Source organism: Malania oleifera, chromosome 11 (genome assembly GCF_029873635.1).
Source record: "Malania oleifera isolate guangnan ecotype guangnan chromosome 11, ASM2987363v1, whole genome shotgun sequence".
Lineage (NCBI taxonomy): Eukaryota > Viridiplantae > Streptophyta > Magnoliopsida > Santalales > Ximeniaceae > Malania > Malania oleifera.
The window spans coordinates 20,092,668-20,111,803 of record NC_080427.1 but is presented as its reverse complement, the minus strand read 5'-3'; the positions used below and the strand labels follow the sequence as shown (position 1 = coordinate 20,111,803).

The 19,136-nt window shown below is 36.2% G+C and overlaps 1 protein-coding gene across 1 annotated transcript; it reads right to left on the bottom strand.

Moving 5' to 3' along the window:
• Positions 1 to 1,922: 1,922 nt before the first annotated feature.
• On the bottom strand, positions 1,923 to 17,635 carry LOC131167420 (pentatricopeptide repeat-containing protein At2g32630-like). The gene is made up of 6 exons (XM_058126226.1): positions 17,396 to 17,635; positions 17,001 to 17,104; positions 16,654 to 16,769; positions 2,532 to 2,780; positions 2,457 to 2,481; positions 1,923 to 2,376 (listed from the first exon to the last, which is right to left on the bottom strand). The coding sequence occupies exons 1-6, from the start codon at positions 17,633 to 17,635 to the stop codon at positions 1,923 to 1,925; spliced, it is 1,188 nt and encodes a 395-aa protein (XP_057982209.1).
• Between the last annotated feature and the right edge of the window lie 1,501 nt (positions 17,636 to 19,136).

The window sequence follows — 19,136 nt, the reverse complement described above, 5'->3', positions numbered from 1 at the left end:
TATCCCATGAGCTAGCTTTTGGGGTTGAGAAGTCCAAAACCGCTCAACATTGCTATGGATGCTCACCCATAAGCTTCTGTTCAAGGGGGAGCGGTTGGAAATCACAAGTGAGGAGAAGATTGTTGAGAATTACACTCATGAATTTGTCACACATTGAAAAAAGTTAGTGGATGATGGTGCTTATATACATGGTTGGGTCCAATATCTAATAAGTTTAAGCTTTTGAGTCAAGTTGGTGTTCACTCATGCATATCAAACACACCTATGGACTCCTCTGATGTTAATGAATACATCAAATAGCGTTCTAATTTGTCTCTGGTCATAAAGATGCACCATTTGTAGTAGATGACAACGGCTGTATGGCCAGAATCTTCTGCTGGCGTTTGTTGTTTTTGGATTTTATCCGGCTGCTGATGGACAAAATGGCCATTGAGTCATTGACAGTGTTTCAAAGGCCCAACAAAGATAACATCAAGCTGCACAACAAATTGTCAAATAATTTGCTACAGGATACCAAAAGTAGGCAGTGCAATGATACTTGATGACATCAAGTAAATACAATATTTATCCAAATAAAGGTTTGAGAAAAATTTCTTGGGCTAAGACACTGGTTATGGGATCGTTTTAAAGAACACCTTTTCAAATCTTTCCAGTCAACTGTGAAATCACAAGGATGAGATTGGTTTAGTGGTAGAGCATATGTATTTCTGACAAGTACTAATTCCCATTGTCAGGAAAAAAAACTTGCCATGTCATTAAAAAAATCCAACATAATGTTTCAATCATCAAAACTGCTAGGCAGAGCAGAATTGGTTCCCAGTGAAACCAAGGCATCATCCCCTTGTCAATTGTTCTGGCTGTCAAAGTACAATCAAATTCCGGGAAATTACATTACTAGCAGCTGCATCTCCTTTAGAGATTTGTCCATTCTTGCCAGTGATGAGCGGTTGCATTAAAAGCGCGAGAATTTTCCACCGACATTTTGGTTTTTGAAAATTAAGCATTTTCTGTGGCAGTCATTGTTACCTCCAGACTGAAAAGAACATTGCGACACAAATCACGGCTGATCAAAACTTTTTCTTTAAAGGAGAACAGATAAACTCACAGAAATGTTGTCTTTACCCCTATATTAACTGTTCAGTTATGGTACTCGCTATGATAATTTAAAAGTTGCTGTGAGAGTTCATATGGCCAAGTCATGGATATCTGATCCGTTCCTATTCAAAAAATCACGTGGAAACTGACATCAGAAACCATCTCAATCTAAGATCTTGCTGCATGGAGACTGCCCACAAGTGCAGAATATACTATATCATCAGGTGTTAGGCCTGTGTCTGTCATCTCATCTTACAATTTAGAAGCTTCATCTGATCTTCCGTCCTTAGATAAGCCTGAAATCATTGCTGTGTAATTGACTATGTTCCTAGCTAAACCCTTCCTAGGCATTTCATTGAAAAGCTTCATTGCAACATCCACTTTTCCAGCTACACATTCTCCATGTATTAGGGATGTGTATGTATCAAACCCTTTTCTTCCATCTCATCTCTTAGCTTATGAGCTTCCTTAATCATCCCTTTTTTGCAATAAACATATATTAAAGCATTGAAAGTAACAGTGCTGGGCCTATCTCCCTTCGTTTCCATCTCTTGAAGCACCCGCTTTGCTTCAACAAAGTTATCCTCTTTGCAGTGTATGTCAATCAAAGTTGTAAAACTAAATTTGCTTGGAGCCACATCTCTTTCTACTAAGAACAATAATTTCTTTGTCTTAAAATTTTATAATAATAGAAACAACAATTATCTAGTTTACTTGTAAGTTTTATTGAGTACGCCTTATATGCTTTAGAATGCTGATTTAATTTGCACAATGCACTAGCAATAGTGTTATAAGCAAACACATCAATCTCAAATCCCTTTTTCTCCCTAAAGCCCTTGAGTTTCATCTATCGTCCCTCTTTTGCAATACCCATCCATTAAAATAGTAAATATGATGTGATTTACATCAATTCCTTTGCTTTGCATTTCATCTACGAAGATTTTTGCTGCCTCCATCTTCCGTGCCTTGCACAGGCCATTAATCAAAGCCCCATAGGCGTGGGCATTTAGAACAAGGTCTCTCTCAATCAATTCATCAAACAACGCATATGCTTTCATCATTTTTCCTAATCTACAATTCAAGCTAGTAACTACAGTGTATACAAGGAGATTTGGTTCTATACCTTTCTCATGCACCCCCTCAAAGAGCGTCCCTACTTCCTCAATCTTCCCATTGCTCGAGTACCCTTTAATAAGGATTGTATATGTTGACATTTTGTAATCCACTGCATCTTCCTCCATCAACCTCAAGATCTCATCGACTTCCTTAAAATCCAAAGCTCTGATATATGCATCAATCAATGTATTATATGTAAAAAAGTTGGATTTTACACCCCTAGCAACTATTTCATCCATCAATACCTTCGCTCTTTTGATCTATCCTTTCCTACACAATCCATCAATCACAAGTCATTGAATAAATCGAAACTCGAACACCTGCATCAACCATTCTATGTAAGATCCCCAACAATGGTTTCCCCTCACCGGATTTCTTAAGAGCAAGTAAGTAAACAACACAAGACCTCTCATCAATCTCAATCCCTTTTCTCACCATACGCTCAAAAACCCCAGAAACCTCTTCCAACAATTTAATATCTGCATAAACCTCGAAGAGCATATCAAACAACTTGGTGGTGATCTTAGGCTCATTGCAGAAATCCTCCACAAAAGTGTCTATATCCGAAACTGGGAATCTAATATATCATCAATAGCAAGATAATTCAAGAGATTCTTGGCCTTGACCAATTTTTGAGCTCTGTATAGCTTGCAATATAGGGTTATATAGGTGCCAATGTCGGGTTGGTGGGAGGTGAGGCTCTGGTTTGCCAGCAAAAATTTGTGGAAGTCCAAGCAAGATTGGATTAGTAGACATGGGTTTGTCTGAACAAGTTGAGTGACGCGGGCATTGAGGTTGGAGAGCAAAGATGGTGTGGCTTGGAGGGGCTTGAAGCCTGAGGTGATTTAAGGTTTTGAAGATCTTTTCTATTGCTTCTTGATTGGGTTCGGGAAGGATAGCTCTTCTTGGGGTTTTGAAAACTTTATGGGTCGACATTGGTGGAGCGGTGAGAGAGACGACACTCCTGCTCCGCAGTCAACCCCTCCTGCAAAAATGGAAGAGCGAAATCTCAAACACACCACCTTCGCCTCCATTAAGTAAATTTATTCAACCAAAACAAAATTGTAAATGTGATATATATTATAAAAGATGCGAGAAAATAAATAGAGATGAGATAGAAATTTAAGTGGTTCAGCTATGCTTACCTCACGGGTGAATGAGATAAAAAATTTCACTATCTAGAGAGGAATTATAAGATGATTCGAAACCTGCCTTGCAGAAAATATCGGAACCGATGTTGTATAAAATATCTTCGGCCTTGTACAAGATATATTTTTTTAAAATTTTTTTTTATCTCTCATCTTCTTTATATATACTTACTTTAAGCATGTAAATGTGTATACAAATATGCAATGTGTATATATAAATGAGAGGGAGAGGGTGCCCTTTTATAGGGCAATAAGGATAACAAAATATTTATTAGGGTGAAAAAACGATGGGTTGACAACCATTAAACCCTTATGATTTTCATAACACTTCCCCTTTGATTTCTCCCATATATTAACTTTTCCCGCTAAGATCTTTAAGATGTCTCACTTGATCGGATCTGTTGAACATCTATATCACCATTCTTTTGGAGTTCATGTGCATAGAAGAATTTTGGAGAGATATGCTTTATTCTGTCACCCTTTATATATCCTCCTCTTAATTGAGCTATACATGCAACGTTGTCTTCATATAAAATTGTTGGAATATCTTTAATTGATTGAAGACTACAATTTGCTTGGATATGAGAAATCATTAATCTAAGCCTCATGCATTCTCTACTAAATTCATGGATAGCTAGTATTTCAAAATGATTGGAGGATATTACTGTAATCGTCTGCTTTACTAATTTTCAAGATACAACAATTTTTTCGTAAAAAAATGCTTGTCCAATTTGAGATTTAGCATTATAAGGATCAGATAGATATCCATCATCTGCATATCCTACTAGTTGAGATTTGGAATCAAATAAGTATAATAGACCAAAATCAGATGTACCTCTCAAATAGCATAGAATGTGTTAAATCCCATTCCAATGTCGTTGAGGAGCAGAGCTATATCTTGCTAGTATATTTAAAGCAAATACAATGTCGGGTCTTGTACAATTGGTCAGATATATTGAAGAGCCGATAACACTTAAATATGGTACTTCAGGATCAAGTAATTCCTCCCTTGCATCATGAGGTCAAAATGGATTCTTCTTAACATCAAGTGATCATATCATCATTGGAGATCCCAAAGGATGAACTTTGTCCATATAGAATTACCTTAATATCTTTTTGGTATATTTAGATTGATGAACAAGAATTCCGCCATTTACATGTTCAATGTGTAGGTCAAAATAATATTTTGTCTTTCCTAAATCTTTCATCTTAAATTTTGCCATTAAATAATTAGTAGTTTTAGTAAGCTCTTTAGGAGTCCCAATTAAATTCAAATGATCAACATAAATAACAATTATAGCAAATTTGAATTCTGATCTTTTAATAAAAAAGACATGGACAAATTAGATCATTTATGAATAATTTTATACAAGATACTCACTTAATTGATTGTATCACATGCGTCCATATTGCTTTAATCCATATAAAGAACATTGGAGTTTAATTGAATAAAATTTTTTGGATTTTGTTTAAGGCAATTTAAATCCTTCAAGGATTTTCATATAAATTTCATTATCCAATGATCCATATAAGTATGTTGTTACTACACCCATAAGACGTATGCTTAGTAAAAAAATTAGCCCAATTAAGAAAAAAGAATCTGAAAGTGATTCTGTCATGCCCCGAACCGTTAAGTGTGGCCCAAGGTGTGATGTGATCCAATCACTTGTGTCTGATACCAAAACCTCAATCATGTAGCAGAAAAATAAATAAGCATCCTTAATAATATACCATAGTTTTATATAAACATAAAAAAAAAAAAAAATTTCCCCAACATCCAGTATCCATATATATACATCTCAGAAAATCAAAAACATAAACCCAAAAACACCAAGATTTGTACCTTCTCACAAAAATGTTATGCCAATAAACCCAGCCCCTAGCTCGCTAAGTTCGATCACGCGGAGGTCCTGAAAAAGATGAATTGTATAATGGGGGAGACACATCTCAGTAAGTTGGAATAGATTAATGCCAATGTGTGTCTATCATGAGTTTAGTGTATACAAAATATCATCAGTTGTTAATTAACCACAATTATAAAACCATTCTCAAACCATACCCACTCACACACACAATTATTTATAAGCGAAAGTTTTCGAGGATAGGGAAGATTACACGCTCATACATGTAGCTCCCCTCTACTCTAATACATTATGCAACATGGTATGGTTACAACTGATACCTATTAGGGCACTCGCCTTTCTTAGCAAACCCTCAGGCGGAGAGTTTACTTCGTCCCAAATACATATAATACTACTATATTTAATACATTTAATACTTTGTTACTTTACTCTGTATGTTGTTATCTCTATAAAACTCAACTCTTCATAATCTTTATTTTCATCTGCTCTGTTCTCCTATCACATACTCAGTTTTCACATTTCACATCCTCTGTCTTCACATGTTCTGTATCCACATACACTGTTCTGTATTTACATGCACTGTTCTATTATACTCTAGTTAAATCTACAAATATAAATTTAGAACTCATTGCCAGATGGATAAAAAACTAACATGCTTCCCTCCATGACGGGTTGTGCGGCCCGTAGGCTGGACTTAACCCTGGTCGGCCCATTAGAGTTAAATCAATTCCCAACTCTTCAGTCTGCTAGTCCGATTGACTTCCCATGCTGGTCTAGACTCCAGGAGGAACTCTACCCTTCACAACTCAATCGACTATTCAATACCAACACTCTCTCTAAGACGTGTAGCTGCACTAAGCTTTCCATAACTCTCGCAACAGTACCATAAGTACTATGGTCCATCAGAGTTCTCAAACCATACATTACAATTTAACATTAATAATATTCTGCTTTGATTAAACAATTCTAAATACAATATAATCCCAACGCATTTCAATATTTCAACATATTATACATATTTCATTACTCAACACAGTATTTTCATTTTTCCTCATGCCACACAATTTGAATAATACACATATATAACTACTGAAATAATAAGTCAATTCATGTTCATTATCTACTTTATTGAAAATATAGGTTAAATTATCTCCACAATTTATCTAATACTCAAAATAAGTGTTAATAAGAAAAACGAAGATAATTAACTTTACTCACCTTGACGAATTTTAGAAAATGTAAAATAATTCCAACCAATCATTTCAACTAGTCAAATTATCTAGAGAATCCATTACTTAAATCCTGTAACCATTTTCTTTACTTTAATCAGTTCATTCTTTAAAATAATAGCTATTAACTCAACCCTAAGATCAAAACCCTCAGTTTAAATGGTTGGCTTTCAAAACTTGCGTTATAATCATATATATATAATTTCTATTTTAACCAATAAAATTTACAAAACAACTGGCTTAATCTATTCCTCTTACCCGTTCCTCAAAGTTCTGCCCAAAACAAACGGAAAAACGAAACTCTGTTCAACCTAACTTAATCAGTTCAACCTCAGAATGCCCAATATTCTAACATTTTCAAGTTCACACAGTTAAATAACTAATTATTCTTAAAAATAACTCCCTTACCCTAGTTTTGAGGTGGTGCCCACGAATCCCAAATCACGATTCCGCTCTGATTAACTTGGAGAGAATCGCCCCTAGAACCTCGTGGTAACTTCTAATCATTAAATTGGGCTGCAACTTGGCCAAAATCAAAGAGAGAAGGTAAAGAGGCCGCAGCCCGAGAGAGAGAAAGAGAGAGAGAGAGAGAGAGTGAAGAGAGGAATTTTTTGCGGATTACAATGATCCAAGGCCTATTTATAGGCTAGTACTCGTCGATGAGTATAAAAGGTTCGTCGACTAGAACAAGAGGTTCGTCGACGAATCCTTAAGTATGAGATTTCCTGCTCTTGAGATCTCCTCATTGACGAGCATATGACACTCATCGGCGAGTCCCTACTGTGCTGCTCTTTCAAATTTTATTTCTTCTTCTTTTATTTATTTTTATTTTATTTTCTGGGTTCGAGTTACAACAAATTTCATCCATTACGGAAGAATATGTCTCCTTATAATCAATTTCGGGTTTTTGTGAGAAATTTTGTGCCACAAACTTTGCTTTATATCGAGTAATTTCATTATTTTCATTTCGCTTACGCATAAATACCCATTTGTATCCAATAGGCTAGACATCTTCTAGTGTCTAGACTACATGTCCAAAAACTTCTCTTTTTGATAGAGAGTTTAATTATGATGTGATAGTCTCTTTTCATTTTGACCAATCAATTCTATATCGACATTCATTAAAAGATTTAGGTTCAGGATCCTCATTACTTCTGGTAATGTTGGTAGCTTCTACATATGCAAATGTGTTGTTGACAACAACTTTATTTCTATCCCACATTTCTACTATGTAATGAATTGAGATCTCATTATTATTTCTAGATACTTGTCCTTTTTTAAGGGATGTCTCTTCAAGAGTTTTCTCTTCAGGAGATTCCTTTTCAAGAGGTTCCATAATAGGGATTTCATTTTCAGGAGAATCGAGTTTGTGAATGTCGAATGGAATATCCACCTCTATAACATTTTTTAGAGTGTTTTCATATTTCAATTTTCTCCTTCTGGGAGTTTTATATTTTGCATCAACAAACCTTCCAGGCTTAACTTGCGGTTTAGGTTCATTAGCTGACTATTGTCCTTTACGGACATCAATACATGTTGGAATATTTGCAGTAAGTATATAAGATTTTAATATGACCTTCGTATCTACAAAAGAATCTGGTAATTGATTTGTAACCTCTTGCAAATGTATAATCTTCTCAACTTCAGATTCACTTTGATTTGTGCAAGAATCTAAATATGATAAATTCATGACATTCCATGTGATTTCATGTTATGCTTTAAGCATTTATTTTGCTCCCCCTAATGTAAGGAATATTGCTTCATCAAAATGACAATCTTGAAACCGTGCTTTAAGAAAATCACCTGTTAAAGGTTCAAGATATCTAATAATAGAAGGGGAATCAAAACCAACATAGATACCAAAATTACGTTGAAGACCCATTTTAGTTCTTTGAGGAGGGGCAAGAGAAACATATATATCACAACCAAAAGTTCTTAAATAAGAAATATTAGGTTATTGCCTAGAAACTAATAGCATGGGTGAAAGATTATTATAAGTAGTTGGCCTTATACGAACTAAACATACGACATGAAAAATAGCATATGCCAAAAAAGATAAAGGCAACTTGGTTCTCATAATCATAGGTCTAGTAATGAGTTGAAGTCTCTTAATAAAAGATTCAGTTAAACCATTTTGTGTATGGGTATGAGTAACAAGATGTTCAACATCTATTCTAAGTGGCATGCACTAGTTATCAAAAGTTTGGGATATAAATTCACTAACATTACCCAAACAAATTGATTTAATTGAATAATCGGGAAAATGAGCTCATAATCTAATCAATTGAGAAAGAAGTCTAGAAAATGTAATATTATGATTAGAAAGTAGAGAACATGTGATCATCTAGTAAATACATAAATTAAAATCATGAAACACCTAAATGGTCCAGATGGTGGATGTATTGGTCCACATATATTACCATGAATTCTCTATAAGAAATTAGGATATTCAAGACTTACTTTTGAAGCAGATGATTTGATAACTATTTTCTCTTGAGTGCAAGCAATATTCATGAAATCATTCAATAAAAGAATCTTCTGGTTCTTTAGTAGATAACCATGTGAATTCTCAATGACTCTTCACATCATTACATCGTCAGGATGTCAAAGACGATCATGCCAAAGTGTAAATAACTTTGAGTCATTACACTTATAGTGCAAGACATTATATGATTTAACTGCTTTAATATTTGTATAATACAATCCAGAAGATAAAGTTCACAATTTTTCTAAAATTTGTTTCTTCCCTAAAACAATAAAAGTAATATAAAGAAATTCTATACTGTCTTCATTTGTAGCTTCAAGGTGATATTTATTGAGTCTTAAATCTTTATAGCTTAACAAATTTCTTTTGGATCTACTGGAATATAAAACTTCATCAATTTGTAATAAAATACCATTGAGCAACTTTATATTAGCTCTTCCGAAGCCTTTAATCAAATTTGAAGAATCAAATATTGTATTAACATTTGTTGAAGATATATTCAAGTAATGGAAATATTTCCTATCTTGAAGAATTGTGTGTTATAGTACTGCCAGTTAAACAAATTTCTTCCAAAGATATCTTAGAATCGATCAAAGTTTGAAGTCAATTCACACAACAACACATATTTTAAAAACCCATTATTATAATTAATCATAGCAACGATTAATATGATAATTTATTTAATAAAATCAAAATACAATATTGCTAACTTTATATCTTAAAATATTATATCATTATTTTCATCTTGATTTACAAGGAAATCAGCAACATCAAGATAAACAGAGTTGGATGGTCCAACATTAAGATTTATTGGATTAACATTATCATCAAAATTTATTTCAACTTCTTTACTGTTTTTCTTTTCTTTATAGAGAGGCTTGGTATAGATCTACCAAGTGCATGGGCGTACGACAGATATGCGATCAATGACCTTTTCTTCCGCATCTGTAATATTCAGTTTCATTGTAACGACTTGCCTATTTTACAAAAAAAAATTTCCTCACATACATAAATATCATTCTTAATAATAACCCTGATACCAATATAGCAAAATCAACCCGAACCAATGGGTGTCGGGGATGCACCTATTATGCACAGCGGACACCTAAGCAGCGAAAAATATAGATTACATTCACAACAAACAGTACTAGAGTTTTACTACAATCCATAACATTTCTGTAAATATAAATATACAACCTCCAAAAGACCAAAAGGGACTAGGATCATAATCCAAAAAACACCCTCTGACCCTAACTCAGTAACTCACCCTCCTACTAGGGTACTATGAACTGCCTTTACTGATGCAGACCTCGATTCGCCTGTCTATCTGGATTTCCTGAAATGTTATGTGAGTTGGGGTGAGACACCTCTCAATAAGGGAAATAAACTAATATCAGTTGTGTGGTGGTATGAGTATATTCGTACCATAATAGTTAAACAATACATAACATATGTCTGGATAAAAACTGGTAATATAATACTGGATATAACATACATAATCATGATCATGTTAAATCATAGTGAATTTTAATTATTATAAAATCATCTGCTATAACTGATAGTACTGAAATATTACCTAGAATGGGTAGCTAACTGATGTCATGTATTACCCCCCATGATTGAGTTGTGCAGCCCAAAGGCAGGACTTGACAATGGTTGGTCGACCACTGCCTAGTCAAATGTGTATGTAAGTACAATGGATCCGCCCCACCTTGGTCCGGACTGCCAGGGGACATCTACAACACTACATTGAAACCACATCGACTGTCCATCTCCCACATTCTCTACTGACAAGTGTAGTAGCACTAATCTGAACTGAACTGAATAGCTATGGTATCGAGCCCTAAATACTGATCTAAACTAAACCATCCGGGTTCTGATAACATATAATATGTTTATATATACTGATTTAACATGAAACTAGATTGATAGCATTTTACTGAATTCTAACATATCATATATAATCACGGCCTTGCGCCGAATAACATACATAATTACGGCCTTACGCCGGCTATCAATCACGACCTTGTACCGAGCATATATAACATACTGAACTGAAATTTGTATTGTTTATCATAAAATTCTAAAACCACAATTTCCTGTATTATTTATGGTTTTCCTGAAAAAATTGTTGTAAACATGCTTTTACTAGAAATCTGACATAACGTAATATTCGTAAAATGATACTCATGCCATACAGTTTTAAATAGTATTCAAACTGAATACCTAAGCTGAATATATTTCTGATTAAATATTTTAAAATTATTTTCCTGTTCAACAGTAGTATTCTCAAATATTCTGATATAACATATGTAATTACTGTAAATACATGTTGTTTTAAAATAATAAATCTTCATAAAAATAAACTGACTTAATTTATTCACTTACCTGGCTACTGAGAAACCCACAAATCTAACTAAATTTGCACTTGTGGTGTTCCTAACTCAACACACTGAAATTCACATTTTTTCCCAGCAAAACTTTAGAATTATTTCATCTCCTTAGTCCAGAAATATCGAATACCTTATAAAACTTACAATAATTAACTTACCCAAATTTTGGGATGGTACCCAAGTTGGCCTGACCAATGATCTACTCCTGCAAATATGAAGAGAAACTTCTCAGGAGCAGTGTAGTAGCTTCAGATCGTTGAACCGACGTGAAATGAGGCCAGATTTCTAGAGAGAAGGTAGAGAAAATGGGTTTTTAGGGAGCGAAAGGGAAATTTTGCATGTTTCTCTCGCAGAAAGTGATTTTTGGCCTTTTATAGAGTGTCTGTCCACGTGGCCTCGTCGATGAGCCACGTTACCTCGTCGATGAGTCCAAAAAGGAGCTTTGTTGACGAACGCTTACCCCTCGTCAACGAAATTCAGGGCCTGGAAAACAGTCTCTCGGTAAGTTCTCGTCGATGAGACGCATGTCCACGTCGACAAGTCCAAGAAGCATTTCTTTTGACGAACGCAGTGCGTTCGTTGACGAGATCCTGCTGAATTTCTCCTTTAAATTTTCCTTTCTTTCCTCTCCTTTATTAATTAATTGTTATAATTCACCAGGACTCCACATTCTCCCCTCCTTATAAAAATTTTGTCCTCGAAATTTACTATCTGTATTCAGGGGCGGCTCTGCCTTTAGGCCATTGAGGCACCCGCCTAGGGCCCCCAAATTTTTGGGACCCCTCAATTTTTTTTTAATATATAATATACTTTTTAGGCCCCAAAATTTTTTTAATTAAATAATATTAATTTTATTTATTATGCTCTATTCCCATAATTGACTTCCCAACTAACATATAAATGAAATTATATTTTAAAATATAAAATAAATACAATTTAATTCTTTTTTTTTTCAAGTCTTACACTTCCCAACTAACAACTTTATTGTATTTCAAATTATCTATTACTCCCATCTCTCTCTCTTAGTCTCTCTAAAAATTTTTTTTCATCTCTCACACTCTCTCACTCTCATCTCTTGGTCTCTCTATGATTTTTGCTCCAACTATTGTGTTCATCATCTTCAGGCCTCCGATTCTCTATAATTTTATTCAACTCTAATTTTGATTTCAATTTTGTATATTATTTTCACTCTAAATTTTTTTTTTTTTTTTCTATTTTTTCTTAGATTTTGGAAGCTTTGAGGTTAGAACGCTGTATCCGGTAAGAATCCGATATCTCTAAAGTCTCGCTCACCGATCGATTTGTAATAATAATAATAATCAGATTATATTATTTCAATCTACTATTTCTATAGATTTATTAAATTTATTTTTATTTGTTTACATAATTTGTCAATTTATAGTGTTAATTTTGAAATTTAACTATGTCAACGAAAAAATATGAATCCGAATATGAAAAATGAAGAAAATAAAATAAAATAAAAGAATTAGTGTCATCTCAAAAGGGAGCTCTTGATAAATTTATTTTTAATTCTAAGCAAAATATAAATGAACCTGCTCTAGTCCCCTTACGAAACTATGTCACAAGAAAGATTAAATGGATTGGCTATGTTATCAATAGAAAAAGAAATACTTAAAAATCTTGAATATAAAACTTTAATTAGTGATTTTGCATCTCAAAAAGTTAGAAAAATTAATTTTAAATAAAAATAAAAATTAAAAAAAATATTAAGGGTCCTTGATTAAATCATACGCCTAGGGCCCCATATTGTGAAGAGCCGGCCCTGTCTGTATTGACACCATTCTTTAAAGAAAAATGGACTACTTATTTTAGTACTTACCCTCACTTGTGGTGGAGGAATACCGTGGTTACATTTAGGGTCCTAGGAGATTACAAATATATAAACTAAAATTCTCCTAAAATCAAAATACTACCTACTACCAAAAGATTATTACATGTATTGATTTACCTGCAAAAGGGACATTACATACTTATTTGCATCTTTTCCTAATTACTATTGAACCCCCTTAAATAAATGCGGGTATTTTTGTCGTATATGCTCCTCGAGCTCCCATGAAATTTCCTCTACCGTATGATTTCCCCACAAGACTTTTATTAAAGGAATCGTCTTATTGGGCAATTCCTGATCTTTTCTGTCCAGAATCTACACTGGTACCTCCTCACACGCCAAAGTATCCCTGAACTCTAACACACCATAACTGATCACATGAGAGGGGTCTGAGACGTATTTCCTCAACATGGAAATATTAAATACATTGTGTATTATGGAAAAAATGGGCGGTAAGGCTAGCATGTAAGCAACCGACCCCACTCTCTCAAGGATCTTAAACGGGCCAATAAACCTAGGGTTAAACTTACCATTCCTTCCAAATCTCATAACTCCTTTTAATGGAGCTATTTTTAGAAACACATGATCTCTTATATCAAATTCCAATTTCCTGCAGCGAGTATCAACGTAACTCTTCCGCCGACTCTGAGCTGTACTGATTCTATCTCTGATGAGCCAAATTTTATCACATGTCTGCTGCACTAGCTTTGACTCCACAACTCGCCACTCACCCATCTCGTCCCAGTATAATAGGGAACGACATCTCCTACCATATAGCGCCTCGTAAGGTGCCATGTCGATGTTGGTCTGATAGCTGTTATCGTACACAAACTCCATCAATGGCATATACTGGGTCCAACTACCCCCAAACTCTAGCACGTAAGCCCGTAGCATATCTTCAAGAATCTAGATCATCCTCTCAGTTTGCCTATCTGTCTGAGGATGAAAGGCAGTGTTGAAAGATAACTGAGACCCCAGAGCCTCCTACAAGCTCTTCTCAAATCGTGATGTGAAACATGGGTCTCGGTCTTATACTATAGACACTGGCACACCATGAGAATGGACTATCTCCTTGACATAAATCTCTGCTAGTCTGTCCATGGAGTGGTTGATTTTAATGGAAAGAAAATGGACAATCTTCATTAGACGATCCACGATAATCCAAATTGCATTTTGACCATGCAATGCCGATGGCAGCCTCGTAATAAAATCCATAGTTATGTGATTCCACTTCCACTCCCGAATGAAAAGTGGCTGCAACTGACCCACCAGTTTCTGGTGTTCAACCTTAACCGGTTGGCATGTCAAGCACTGAGCTACAAACACAGCAATCTCCCTTAAAAAAATTCTCGAAGGTTCCTATACATTTTCGTACTGCCAAGATAAACCGTATATAGAGATCTGTGAGCCTCCTCTAAAATCGTTCTCTTGATATCAGTATCTGCAGGCACACATAATTTGGTGCGAAACCTCAGAATTCCGTCATCCGAAATATTGAACTCCTCTCCCTAACCACCCCGTACTCTAGCTATTACCTCTGCTAATTCTGGGTCCTCTTTCTGAGCAGTTTTAATCCTTTCCTATAATGTAGGCTGCACCACTAAGTTGGTAGTAAATGCCTAAGGATCACTCTCTATCAACTCTATACCAAGTCTCGCCAGATCCATCCGGATTGGATGCTAAACCTCCATGGCCACCAGTATTGGTCCCACTAATTTCCTTCTTAAAGCATCAGCTACCACGTTTGCTTTCCCTGGGTGGTAACTGATAGTGTATTCATAATCTTTAATGAGCTCCAATCACCTCATCTATTTCATGTTCAGCTCCTTTTGAGTGAAAAAGTACTTCAAACTTTTGTGATCGGAGAATATCTCGCATCTCTCACCGTACAAGTAATGCCTCCAAATCTTTAACGCGTGTACCACTGCAACCAATTTCAGATCGTGGGTAGAGTAGTTCTTTTCATACTCTTTTAACTGCCGGGAGGCATAAGCTACAACCCTACCATGCTACATCAATACACAACCTAGCCCTTTCAAAGACGCGTTACTGTAAATTACATAACCATCACCCCTCGATGGAATTGTCAGTACTGGTGTAGTGACGAGCCGCTGCTTTAATTCCTGGAAGCTCTGCTCGCATTCATTATCCCATACAAATCTGGAATTCTTCCTGGTCAATCGTGTCAAAGGCCCTAATAGTTCCAAGAATCCGTCTACAAACCAACGGTAATATCCTGCCAGTCCCAAGAAACTCTTGATCTCCTGAACGTTCCTCGACCTTTCCCAATTTACCACTACCTCAATCTTGCTAGATTCACTGAAATTCCATCCCCTAATATAACATGCCCCAGAAACACAACTTTCTTTAGTCAGAATTCACATTTTCTAAACTTGACATACAATTTCTTTTCCCTGAGCATCTGAAGTACCAGCCGTAGATGCGTCTCATGCTCCTCAAATATCCTCGAGTAAACCAATATGTCATCAATGAAAACTAAAATGAACTGGTTTAAATAATGGTGAAAAATTCTATTCATTAAATCCATGAATACAGTAGGAGCATTCGTCAGACCAAAAGGCATAACGAGGAATTCATAATGCCCATACCTAATCCTGAAGGTTGTCTTCGAGATGTATTTTGCTTTAACTTTCACCTGGTGGTAACTTGATCTAAGGTCAATCTTGGAATAGATTCGTGTACCTTGATGCTGATCAAATAAATCGTCTATACTGGGTAGAGGATACCTGTTCTTGATTGTCACCTTATTAATTTCCCTGTAATCTATGGACATCCTCATGGACCCATCTTTCTTCTTTACAAATAACATTGGAGCTCCCTATAGTGATACACTGGGCCTAATAAAACCCTTATCCAGCAAGTCTTGCAACTAATTCTTTAGTTCTTCCAACTTTGCTAAAGCCATTCTATAAGGAGCTTTAGAAATTGGAGTCATCCCCAAAAATAGATCAATAGAAAAATCTACCTCGCGATCAGAAGGCAACCCGGATTGCTCGTCTGGGAAGACATATGAAAACTCCTTCACCACTGGCGTATTAGGAAGCTTTAATTCATTTTCTGATATTTCCTTTACAAAGGCCATAAACCCTTGACAACCGTCTAGGAGTAATCTCCTCGCATATATGACTGGTACTAACTGAGGCGGGGATTGCACTTGTGACCCCATGAACCTGAATTCTGGTCCTCCCGGAGGTCTGAATATCACTTCTTTCAAACGATAGTCTATACTGGCGTAGTTAACTGCCAGCCAGTCCATACTAAATATTACATCGAACCCATGCATGTCCAACACTATCAAGTCAGCTGGCAAGACTTTCTCCTTAATATCAACTGGACAACCTCGGAGCACTCTACTACACCTCACTACTGACCCTGTTGGTGTAGTTACTAACAGTTCGATGTCTAACAATTGTGTTTCTGCCCCACATAATTTAAATGAAGTATGTTAATCATACCTGTCACCACATCGTTGGCTGTCTTAGCACCACCTGGCCTTAGGGTGTAAATTCTCGCCAGAGCCGTATTTCTCTTCTGACCTCCACGGGACGCTTGATAACCTCCCCGAGCAGGTCTGGGAGCGAGAGCAACTCTAGTATGAGTTTGACAGTCTCTTATTATATGCCCTGGCTCCCCGCATTGGTAGCAGACGCCTCGCCTGGCACGACACTCTTTCGAGTGTTTCTTTCCACAAATCTGACAGGCTGGGTATGACTACGTACCATGAATCCCACGGCTCCCCGACACCTACTTTCGATCCTTATAGTAGCCACCCTTCTTCCACGAACCTCGACTGGATCCTTACTGGAAACCTGAAGGTGTAGATCTCTTTTTCTGTTTTTGTTCCTTAACATCCATCCGCTCTCCGGCTTCTGCCACAGCTGCTCTATTTACCAGCTTGACAAAGTCCTACAGTTTTAGTATTGCCACATGTTTATATAATTCTCGCCTCAGGCCTCTTTCAAACTTTCTTTGCTTTCTTCATCTTGACCGGGATAATGTACAGGGCAAAGCGAGATAATTCAATGAACCTTGCTGCGTACTGCTGCACTATTGTTGTCCCTGCTTCAGATTCAGGAACTCATTTACCTTGGCTTCTTTAGACGAGGTTGGAAAGTATCTGTTGAAAAATATTTCTTTGAATTGGTCCCATGTCATCTTTATAGGCACTGACCTCTACCATTTCAGGAGTTTCACTACCATCCACCATCTCTTAGCCTCTTCTGTCAGTTTATACGTGGAAAATAGAACCCTAAGCTCCTTTATACATTGCAACACTGCCAACACCTTTTCAATCTCCTGCATCCAATTCTTAGCAACTATAGGATCAGTTCCTCTCGAGAAAGCCGGAGGATTCATCTTTGTAAACTTCTCAATTGTACATCCGTGGCCTGCAGATAGACCTCCTTGCTCCATGGAGTTTCTGGCAATTTTAGCCATGACTTACTGAGCCATGTTGCGTAATACTACGTCTGAGTCGCCACTAGCTGCACCCGAGGGTCCAACACCCTCACTACCACTTGCATGCGCGCTACCACCTCCTGGGTCCATTTTGAAAAGACAGTAAACTTGGCTTTAAGACCCTATTACCATAACATGTCCAACACATTTCATCTAACTAGTATATCATATCCATAATTAATTTGTCATCTCTATTCTTAATTCAAGGTTCAATCTTACAACCTAGACACCCAACTAGACAATAGTTTGCTACGACTTTTCTGAAATCGTCACCCAAGGAAAGACACACAAACCATCATGGAAGTCCTGCATCTAGAATACAAAAAAAAAAAAAAAAAACCTCAAATTCCTTTGTTCTATACTCTGGTAATGTTTCCACTGCATTTTAGAGTCTACAAAACCTAACAACCTAGGCTCTAATACCAAACTATATTGACTTGCTTATTTTACCAAAATTTTTTTCCCCTCACATACATAAATATCATTCTTAATAATAACCCTCATACCAATATAGTAAAATCAACCCGAATCCGTGGGTGCCAGAGTTGCACCTGTTATACACAGTGGACACCTAAGCAGCGGAAAATATAGATTACATTCACAACAAACAGTACCAGAGTTTTACTACAATCCATAATATTTCTGTAAATATAAATATACAACCTCCAAAAGACCAAAAGGGACTAGGATCATAATCCAAAAAAAACCCTCTAACCCTAGCTCAGTAACTCACCCTCCTATCGGGGTAGTATGAACTGCCTCTACTGATGTAGAGCTCGGTCCGCCTGTCTATCTAGATTCCTTGAAATGTTATATGAGCTGGGGTGAGAAACCTCTCAGTAAGGGAAATAAACTAATATCAGTAGTGTGGCGGTATGAGTATATTCGTACCATAATAGTTAAACAATATATAACACATGTCTGGATAAAAACTGGTGATATAATATTGGATAAAAAATACACAATCATGACCATGTTAAATTATACTGAATTTCAGTTATTATAAAGTCATATGTTATAACCAATAGTACTGAAATATTACCCAGGATGGATAGCTAGCTGATGTCATGTATTACCCTCTATGACTGGATTGTGCAACTCGAAGGTGGGACTTGACAATGGTTGACCGACCACTACCAAGTCAAATGTGTGTAAGTACGATGGACCCACCCCACCCTGGTCCGGGCTACTAGGGGGATGTCTACAACACTACACTGAAGTCACATCGACTATCCGTCTCCCACACTCTCTACTGGCAAGTGTGGTAGCACTAATCTGAACTGAACTAAATAGCTACAGTATCAAGCCCTGAATACCGATCTAAACTAAACCATGCGGGTTCTGATAACATATAGCATGTTTACATATACTGATTTAACATGAAACTAGATTGATAGCATTTTACTGAATTCTGACATATCATATATAATCACGGCCTTGCGCTAAATAACATACATAATCACGATCTTACGCCGGCTAT